At 33.6% G+C, this 10,797-nt stretch overlaps 1 protein-coding gene across 1 annotated transcript; it reads left to right on the top strand.

Annotated features, from left to right (window-relative positions):
• Positions 1 to 626: 626 nt before the first annotated feature.
• On the top strand, positions 627 to 9,156 carry LOC120338485 (meprin A subunit beta-like). Its single transcript, XM_039406501.2, has 16 exons — positions 627 to 747; positions 997 to 1,021; positions 1,465 to 1,533; positions 1,623 to 1,765; positions 1,873 to 1,982; positions 3,250 to 3,425; positions 4,163 to 4,265; positions 4,610 to 4,725; positions 5,008 to 5,184; positions 5,420 to 5,570; positions 5,906 to 6,063; positions 6,298 to 6,473; positions 6,948 to 7,175; positions 7,667 to 7,778; positions 8,031 to 8,466; positions 8,862 to 9,156. Exons 1-16 carry the CDS (start codon positions 703 to 705, stop codon positions 8,938 to 8,940), a joined length of 2,304 nt encoding a protein of 767 aa, XP_039262435.2. The 5' UTR covers positions 627 to 702; the 3' UTR covers positions 8,941 to 9,156.
• Positions 9,157 to 10,797: the final 1,641 nt, after the last annotated feature.

Genomic DNA, 10,797 nt, shown 5'->3' with positions numbered 1-10,797 from the left:
ATGATGAATGCACATGCAAAATTTGGAGCAGATTCAACCTCGCTTTCGTGAGATATCGAGTGTATCTAACAGGCAGACAAAGGAACAAACAAACGAATACCTAGTCAACATACTTAGCGATCAAGATCGATAAGTAATAATATACTTTATGCAAACATGACGACTGTTTAATTTTTTTTTGACGATAGCGTAAAGCACTGCTTGTCACATAGCTGTGTTGCGAAATATGTCAGGTAAGCGACACAAAGAACTTATTAGACAGATATATAAGGTATATTGTGGCGTAGAAAATTGTTTATTCAAGGGCATATGCCTATATGAATTGGAAAACAGAACAGAAACCGGTATTGCAAAATTATTTTCTATGGCAGATAGGCGTCAACGGAAATAGATTGAAATTATTTTTATTCGTTAAATTAACCATCTGTTCTCCTATTTAGACTCATGAAAATAAAATTTGGACCCTGAAAAAGAGTATTCAACAATCCTTACTGTATGTGACATAAAGACAATATTTTTCATAAATAAATAACACAAGGCATTCTAGATCCCAGGTAGTCTATCATTTGCCGTCCCCTGATAAAAAATATTTTTATTTTCTTTTTTTATTAATATGTATCTGTGACGGAAAACTGATTCAAATTTCCGGCGTCTTTTGATTGCGATTTAACAGGATATATATTCGGTTCTGCAGAGTCAACCATGAGATTTTGTTATATTTTGGCAGCTATGCTGCTTGCCTGTGAGGTGAGTAATTAGATAAAACACTATTAGTGTATGGAACCATTCTTGACATTATTTCTGAAACACTTGTTGAATTATTGCACAATTCATAATTTATATCATAATTTACAAATAAACGTGATATTTTAGTTCCCACCAAAAAATGTTATTAAATTAGGTAACAAGAGAGATCATATCCATGCATTTTTATCAGTTATATTTTGACAAAGAGTATTTATTTTCAATAATTTGTTTTTTTTTGTTTGTTTACAGGCTCGTCAACTGGTAGAACCACTTGGTAAGAGAATCATTTTATTAAAGCTCATTTACTACAAAATATCGGTTGAATGGTGGATTCGGAAGAACAAATGTATATAAAAAAAAAATTGATTTGATTTTTTGCTAAAACAAAGTATTGAGTACAAGTTAGGGAAAATTTGGAGACCACAATGAAGAATACTATTTTACTTTCAAATGAAAAAAATATGACAGCTGTTCATGTCCAATATGTTCATATAGCATCCCCATATACGAAGAGATTACTCAAATAGCAAACGAGGCCATATATCTATGTCCATACTTAGCACTTTATACTTGACAGACCGACTCATTTAATAAAAAGTTTCTTTAAATTCAGTTTAAACTGAGTAGCATTTGGTTTTTTCCGTTTTGTATTACAAACATGCATGCATGAAGACAACACTCAAATGAAGTTTTACTTAATGTTAATGTCCTTTATAGGCGGATTTTTCGAGAATGGACGCATCGAGGAAGCACACGAAAAAAAAGACATTTTTGAAATAAACAAAGGTAAAAATCTACAATCTCATAATAATCGGAATAATTGCCCTTTTTCCTTCTTCATGTAAAATGTTCGTTAATTTTTGTTGTTGTTGAAGGAATCAAGGGACTAGTGCATGGAGATGTTATCCCAAGAAAAAGTAAAGACACAAAGAATACAGCTCGGAATGAAGATTATTTTTGGACGTCTACAAATATACCGTTCGTTTATTTCGATGAAGAACAAGCCGTGAGCTTGGAAGTAAGTTTCAGTGCCTGAAAATCTGTGTAGTTATGTTTTTGTATTGATCACTCCTATACTGACATATAATTTAGATACACCTTTAATTTTCATATTTCAATCATCAGGCGATTGGTTCAATTGAACTTGCTCGTCAAGAATACAAACTCCGAACTTGCTTGAATTTTTACGAAAGAACTGATGAGCCAAACTACATCCGATTTGTATCTGCAGACGGGTAAGTTCATATTCGAAATTCATAGCGAAACCATAGTTTAAAAATGTTTGCTACGAAATTAGACATATATGTCAACTTGTGAATCATGGTTAAAAAAAATAAATCTAATTTCAACAAGTTAAAAAAATATTGTGGAATAGCCGAATAAAAATTCAGTTTTCTTCTGACACTGTTGGTGTAACCAGGGATGGGGAGTTGGTTCCTAATCACAGTGGACTCCAGTTCCAGAGTCACAGTATATTTAATTTGTATCATTTTTTTCGTCGGAGCCAGGTTCCATACGCATTGAAGTTTCTAAGTTTGACCACTGCCATAAAATATCTGCCCGAATGCAGTGTTGTGGAAGCGGGACTCAAAACTATATGATACAAGAGTTTCACATTTCAAAATTAAATAGTACTCCCGTAGTATGTGTACCAGGATAGGGTTATGCCATAATTTTATTCCAATTTTTCTTATTTTTTGTTATATTACAAGTTCGGGCACTGTCTGTTTTTGTCAAGTGAATGTACCCATAGGCTTCCATCCCTTTACACAACTTGATGCAAAGTAGGCGAACAAAATTAGTTACCTCCATATTGGTACACTACTTCTGGAGCGCCGATTAAAACTCGATATATATATAAATTCAACTTGAAACTTTTAAATTAATATTATAAATTGAAATTTATGAGCTGAAAAGGATAGTTTTCATTATTTATATAAAGTATTGAAAAATTATAAATGAAAAAAAAATAGTGAGATGGTTAGAAGCTGAAGCCACTGACATTTCTCGTAGCTCCGGCTTCATTTAACAAGCTTAGCTTGGCTCCAGCTCCACCAAAATGTCACAGCTTCATGACCTCAAGCTCCTGCTAACCAGCTCTGGGTGTAACTGTTATTTAATATCACATTGACAAATTACTTTCACTTGTCGTTACAGTTTACCCCAAAAAATAGCACGACAGCACGAAATTAATTTGTTTGTTTGAGATTAAAAATTATTGTTCTACAAATTCAACCTCATACCAGAATTATGTGTTATATACTTGATAATCATAAAATTCATAATATAAAATAGGTATCTAATCATGAATAAAATTAATTTTTCCAATTATATGGGGTATAGTTAAGTTTAGTCAGATTCATGTGGATTGGTATTTATTCAGTGATATATATCAAGTTTTATATTTAAGAAAGATGTATGAAGCAGAAAATTATACTCGTTGATATCATATTATGATAGGCAATAGCTACACCAATGGTCAAACTTGAAATATTTTCAAAGGTGTTTTTCGTCTATCGGAATGGTTGGAGGGTTTCAGAGGCTTTCAATCGGTAGCCGATGTGAGAACATGGCTGTTTGTTGTCATGAGCTAATGCACGCTATTGGCATTTGGCACGAGCAATCAAGAGCTGACAGAGATGATTATGTGGAAATCATGTGGGACATCATTTCGGAAGGTATTTTAACGTTAAAATGAATTAAGACTAAATATTCCAACGGAGTTGGTCTTAAATATAGTGTGCCTAAACTGTCGTATTTTCACCAAATAAATATCCAACAATCCATCCATCAATGCAACAATTGATTTTACATCGAGGTTGTGGGTGTTCTTTTAGAAAAGTTCAGAATCCTATCCGGTTTTGATATAGAATCACAATCGTTTTTTCAGTATATAAATATTTGTTATAAACGCTGACACGCGCACTATCCCAAAAATAAATACAACAGGCGACACAAACCGTAGACCAATGAAATGGTAAGATCCACCGAAACAATAGAGAATTAGAGTGGTGCAGTGTCCGAGTAAATATGATCATTAAAACAGCTATGTGGTAGTGAAATAAAAGTAATTGAAGTTGAAGTAAATTCAAATGATTGAAGCTCTCAGACGAAACATTTTGAAAAGATGTTTGTGTAACATGTCTTAGCTGGACGAAGTCAGAAATCTCGATGGAAAACAGAGTCAGTTATTATCTGTACAATTAAGATGACAAATCGGTTTCTGTCAATTGCAATTTATTTTGTTTCTCTTAGAAATCGTAAAATAAAACTTTATCGTGTTTTTAAAAAAAATTGTTGAGACTCCTGATGTTAAATTTAAATTATGTTTTTTTGTTCAATATTGAATTTGACAGTAATTGGGAAGATTTAATATTGAATCCGCGATCATTTATGAATTTACATCATGCTACAGGATACGAAGACAATTTCTACAAATATGACTGGGAATTCACTGATGCTCACAGAGTTCCATATGATTATAATTCCATAATGCACTACCGTGAAGGTGGATTCAGGTAAACCTAGTGAAAATTTCGAAAAGCGCCAAATTAATCAATCGTTTTGTTTTGATAGGAATAATTGCGTATGAATAATTCATGTATTTTGATCTACAACTTGAACTTTGTTTGCCATTCAGTATTTTTATTTATAACTCTCTGTTCATGCTTTTTTTGTATACGACATAAATAGTTATATACATATTCATATATATCATAAATAGACACACATGGTCTTATTTTTGAAGGCCAAATTACAGTCTTGAAGCTGATTGTGCTATGTACAATGCCAGCCAAATTTTCAATCAGCCACAGTAAAGTATGCGAGTTTGAATGAAAAGCATTTACTTTTTTATATGCAGTACAACCGGTGATCCTACTATTGTGACCCGTGATCCGGCTTTTCAAGATATTATTGGCGAACGTTTGACATTCAGTAAAGGAGACACCGATAAAATCAACAGAATGTACAAATGCAGTAAGAGACAATTCGCATTTTCATATCGTTGCTATGATGATTACTCATATGATTTTTAGGATAGATAAAATTAAAAATAACCAATATTAACCGTTTTCAAAAAAGTTAATAATGGTATCAACCAGCAATATTAATTGTATAAATTGCATAATACACACCATGACATGAACCCCCGACCGCTCTTCTTTTTAAGAAATATATTAATTAGAACATAATCTTCGTAAATATATAGTCATTGATCATATTGTTTCGAGAAACCATTTTGCATATTGTTTATTTAAGGCGATACACTCTTGTATTCATACAATTGTAACTATGAAGACAAGGCTGCCTGCGGATATGTACAGGATTATGACTCAGATGACATCGATTGGATCAGATATGATGTTGGGGATAAGAGTTTGACTGTATCACCAAATGCACCTACCGTTGATGCAACTTTGGGAGTTGCTGGGAAAGGTAATTGGTAGTGTACATGATTTTTTCTTGATCTCTGATTTAAAATATAATTCGTCTCTGAAAGACGAAAATCGATCAAATGTTATATATCAAAACAATCTTTGCCTGACGCTGTAAACTATCGATGATCGAAAACTTTAAAATGCACTTTATATCTATGTTTTAACATCTATATCATCGCAGGTTAAAATTAAGAATATCAGAAAAGGTTATCGAAAGTATATTTGTTCAACAGGTAGCTACATGATCTTGGATAACAGTGGAAAAACTGGAGGGCAAATGGGTGAAATGAGAAGCATGAGATTTGTGACAAAAAGCGACGTCCAATGCTTACAATTTTCATACTACCTAGACATCAAGGACACGACCGGCCCTGCTGCAATTACGTTAGTTTATATGATATATATTAAAATACGTTCTGATTGAATTAATTTACGGTATAAACGAGGCATTTTATCGTTTAGGTTAGTTCAACCGTGAACGGTACAATAGAAATTGTCATAGTATGACAGAGATCGAGGTTCGACTCTCAGATCTGATAAGAGGTGTACGCTGTGAAAAACAAGAAATCATATAATTCCCAGTTTCATTATTAAAAAACTATTAAATATTTTATTAGTAATAGGATTAATTGTGTTCATCGAGTCTAGTGATAGTAATTTCGGAATGTAATTCGACGTGCTGCTTAGCTCAATTCCGATATCTATTTTATTCAACCAAGGGCATACATGGCAACCCTCGATGACGTCACAGGACAAGTTGTTGATCTCGGCCAACCACTTCACACATTCAACACAAGCTCGGATAACAAGTGGCGATATCACAGAATGAGCATCAACGCAGAATCGGCATATCGTATTGTTTTCCAGGGGAAAACAGGTTATTTATTTCAATTGATTCGTGACAATAAATAATCAATCAAATTAGTAACCACTTGGTTGGCCGTTGTGCATTGAGCAACAAGTCAAAGTACATGTCGGCTGGTGGTACTGTATTCAGAACAAAATCGTTGAAACTTTAACATCAACTGTGAAAGAAGAAATCGTAGCTTCAAAAGTGTGCTTTTAATCATTGGTAATTAAAACGGTTCAATATAATGCTTTTAATATTCAGGGCTTGACGATCAGGACGTAATTGCTATAGATGACGTCAGCGTTCAGGACAAACCGTGTGAAGATGACTATTTTGTCGTTGATGATTACAATAACAAACTAAACACATTTGCCAAAGGAGAATTCTATACCAGTCCTGTACTACAAAGCGACGAAGGGTATTACTACAAAGTCACGGTATATATGTACTACTTGTATTTCTCAGGTTCATGGATAGCTTCGAAAAATAATTGTGCAATTACGAATAAAACAAGTGTAACGTTTGAAACGCAATGCTCTAATTAACTGTTGTTTCTTATATCTTTGCTTGATAATATCATCTTCCCGTTATATTTGACAGATGTTTCATTTTGTAATCAAAATTGCAACATAGTGTTACCATGTTTATTGTATTTTAAGACACAAAAAAAGCTTTTTGTAGAATAGAGTATTTCGATTGAGTCAAGGCGTGATAAGATTGAAATTATCTTTAATACATTCTAGTTCTATATAGTGCTCCTGTTCATTCTTGTAAAATGCAATTCATGGAAAAAGCTTTTAGAAGAAAAGTATTTTGCTATAAACTCTGATAATAATACGTCAGGTCCTAATAAATATTTACAATATTTCAAATTGGAATTTTCACCACAAAACTTAAAAAAACTGTTATAGGTTTATCCCGTCGGAACGGCAAGCTCAGCTACTGGTTACATGGGAATGTTCTTTGGCTTAGTGGCAGGTCCTAATGATGATACATTGAGTTGGCCTTTCTGCAACAAATATATTCGATTAATGGTCGTTGATCAAAGCGATAATCCACTGTACTCACTCAACAAATACGCTGAATTTTTAACAACACAAGCCGCAGGAGGAGATCTATGGAATCAACCGATATTAGAAGTAGGTACCATTAATTCAAAAACGTTAACATTATATTCATAAACGTTTTTATAGTCAATTAAATAAACTTATTAAAAGAAATTGTCTTTAAAAATGGAGAAAAAGAATAAAACTATTATAGTTTTTAGCACGAAAAGACGTTTGTTTGGAATTTCGAAGCCAATTTTTTATATGTTTGTTCTATATATATATAAACTGAAACATGCAGCTTTTTTCAGTTGTTTCGTTCTTGCACGTAGATATTTTATTTTCCTATTTCTTTCATAATAATTTCAATATTACCTACCTTCCATTGAAGTTGTATACACATTTTTATATTTAGTTTTGATAAATATAGTGGATGCACGATTTAATTGTCGTATCGAATATTCGTTGTCATTGAGGGTGTAATGAAATATTGCATGTTTTTTGAACAAGATCTGGTTTTATCGCTGTTATTGTATTTCTGCACGTGATTTTTTAGTTTTTTTGTAACTAGATGTACATTGCAGACAGATCCAGAGGGATATTATGGCTATTCCAACTTCATGCCTATCAATGATGTTACAAGCACTCATCATTATCTCAAACACGATTCCATCATGGTATCAGTCCTTGTTAAAGGTAAGTAATAAACTAGAAAATACCAAATAATAATAACTGGTTTGAAATAGAATCATATCAATTGAAAAGTATAAAAACTATACAGACTTCATTTTCTTCCTAAGTAGCTACATTAATTCGCTATCTCTCACAAACTATCATAAATCTCTAGGTCTGTAAACTTACGGGTAGTGCTTTGATCAAATCATGCTTTGATGAAGGATGAATTAGATAATCTAAGGTCTAAGTAATACAGTATTGTTCTAATATCAGATATGAATTGGGTTCACGGTGACGTCTGCAATGGCACCTTCACTCGTTCAACGGAGAAGTTCGCAAAATCAGCATCACATAATGGTGGGCAACCAGGAATCGATTATATCGAAAACGATGAGTACGACAAAGATTATCGCGATGGCGACCACCATGAACATCATGACGATGAACATCATAATGAAAACCATGAAGAACCCCATGAACATAACGACGGCCATCATGAACATCATGAAGAACACCATGAGCAACATGCCCATGATCATGACAGTCACAACGACCAAGATGACGATGAAGCAATGATATCAGTTGGAGCTGCTGCTGGAATGGCGGTTGGAAGTGCCACATTCGTCTTTCTCGTGATGGCCAGTGTGCTATGTTGTGTACAAAAATCTCATAAACAAAACATGAAGCATGTGGCAAACAACATAACTCTGTAAGTAAAATTGGTATTGAAACAGATGGGAAATACCGCCAGGCGTATTGGGTATCATATATCACATGTTATTTGTGACGTCAAGCGTACCATAAAAACAGTGTTTTTTTGAACATTTATTATATGAAGTATTTTTCAGCCTTTTGGTAGCATATGTGACGGTATGCCTGAATCGCCTCATATTGCGCGCACTTTGCATGAATATAGTCTTGTGTGGGTTGAAATACATAAACTATATTTTAGATTAGCGATAATTAATAAGTTATTCAAATGATATATATTATATCAAGTAGTTGAGCCTATTTTTTATATATCGGAAGACATTCACAATGTTGATTATTAAAGCACCAAAACATAGTGTAATAACATGTAATCATTGATTTTACTATTTCCAGGCACACCAGCACTCCAGTTCCTCCTGCATATCCAAGCGAAGGAAAAATAACTTTCGAGTCATTACCAGAGAAAATTTAAAAAATGATTCGAGAGGCTTGAAAAAAAATCAGATGAATTAATTTTCTATGAAATAAATATTCTTAGATAATTATACCAAAACGTGATTTTATGAGATATATTCTTGATCTCAAAACGACATTAGATTTTTTATATGTTAAAGTGTAAAACATTTTCGTGCCTTCAAAGTTTTTGTTTCAGTATATTTTGATTATCACCAATCAACTATGTTATTATGCAATAAAATCAAGCTGAGATTAAGGAAGTGTTTGTTTGAATAAATTTGTTCCAATATTAAACATACATATATAATCGCATGATAATCGTTGAAATGCAAGGATGTATAATGATTTGCGCAAGTGAAGTACTTTCTTTTTAAAGCACAATTGACTAAAATGCAAACGAAAATGAGATTGAATTAGCTTATATCCAGATCTAAAAAGTTATTGATAAATATAAAGAATATTGGGACCTCCCGATGTATGCGCACCAAGATGACGCACAACCTGAACTCAGGTTGTGTACTAGGCTAAGGTTCAGGTTGAATATTGTCTTAAAGTAAAAACTTGAGGATTTTATGCAAGTAAGCTAGACTAAGAAAAACGTAAGAGAGAGTTTTATGATTCTGTGCCAAACTTCACCTAAAGATTCGAGTGTTTCAAACAGGAAAAGAGATATTGTGCGGCAACTTACAGCAATGGTCGGCAAAAGTTTGAATGTATGAGTGCAAATTTCTGAATAAATCAAAACGAAAGCGACTTCGTGTGCCAAACATTCTTCAGTAACTACCTGATTTGAATAGTAAGAAATGAAGGCAAATGGCGAGACAACAATTAATTGTGTTAATCCGGCTCGGGATAACGGCGACAGGAATGTTAAGGCTATCAATTTGATTTGTTTCATTGACTAAAGACAGTTTGAGCTCGTGATTGGGGGGGAGCTTGAGTACTGTGTAGATTATGCGTGTTACGCAATACTAGACGTACATGGAAAACCCTTGCAATGAGGATGAGAAAAAAAATTTGAAGTACCAGCCTGGAGCTTATCTGCGATCTCCAAACCTTGCGTTCAATGGAGAGCATAATCTTCATCGCACATCAAGAAAAAAAAATGCCGTGACCTGCCGTTAGAAATGATAGAAATTTTGTTCAATATATAAAAACCAACCATTGTATAACTGAGATGTTTCAAATATGTCTTGTCTCTCTTGTGTGAGTTTATGCTGGAAGGTTCCAACCTGTCCGTCGCGTCATATTAATTTGTGAGAACTACGAATCTTTATTAATACCATGCCGATGCCCATTGGCGAAAGCGTTCCATAGCTTGTCGGGACATAATCACTGCTTACTATAATAGCAGTAACAGGGACAGAAGCCTGTTGCTTGATCTCTGATTTGACAGGACCAATCTTTGCCAACACAGCAAAGAAGTTGTTGATTTCGATATTTTATTTTAGAAAAATAAACATTTCTTTTGCATCGAATTCTAATGATCAGATCTAATCAGGTTGAAACAGTCAGTCTTATCATGCTTGCTCATCTTTGTATTCGGATTAAAATTGTGACCCTTGAGCAGACAGCACTTTAATATATACTAGCGTTTGATGGCTTAGTTCCTTTTTGGGAAGGTTCGGCTGTTTGGTACTAATTCGGAAGTTAGGCCTAAAATCTAACCTTTTTTTTTTAATTAGGAAACCTGCTCAAAGCGAGTACAAGTTAGATCAATGCCTCTGAGCTAAAGTGTCAAGAGCCATTGAGACTATAAATAATTATAGCGTAGAATTACGCGTTAGTAAATAATGATTAACACTAGGCTTGGAGCAGTCCGTGTCATTACGTCAGCTATGAGGTAGTGAATGCCACATAACTGAAACTCTTG

Source organism: Styela clava, chromosome 10 (genome assembly GCF_964204865.1).
Source record: "Styela clava chromosome 10, kaStyClav1.hap1.2, whole genome shotgun sequence".
Lineage (NCBI taxonomy): Eukaryota > Metazoa > Chordata > Ascidiacea > Stolidobranchia > Styelidae > Styela > Styela clava.
This window is presented reverse-complemented; position numbering and strand designations above follow the sequence as displayed.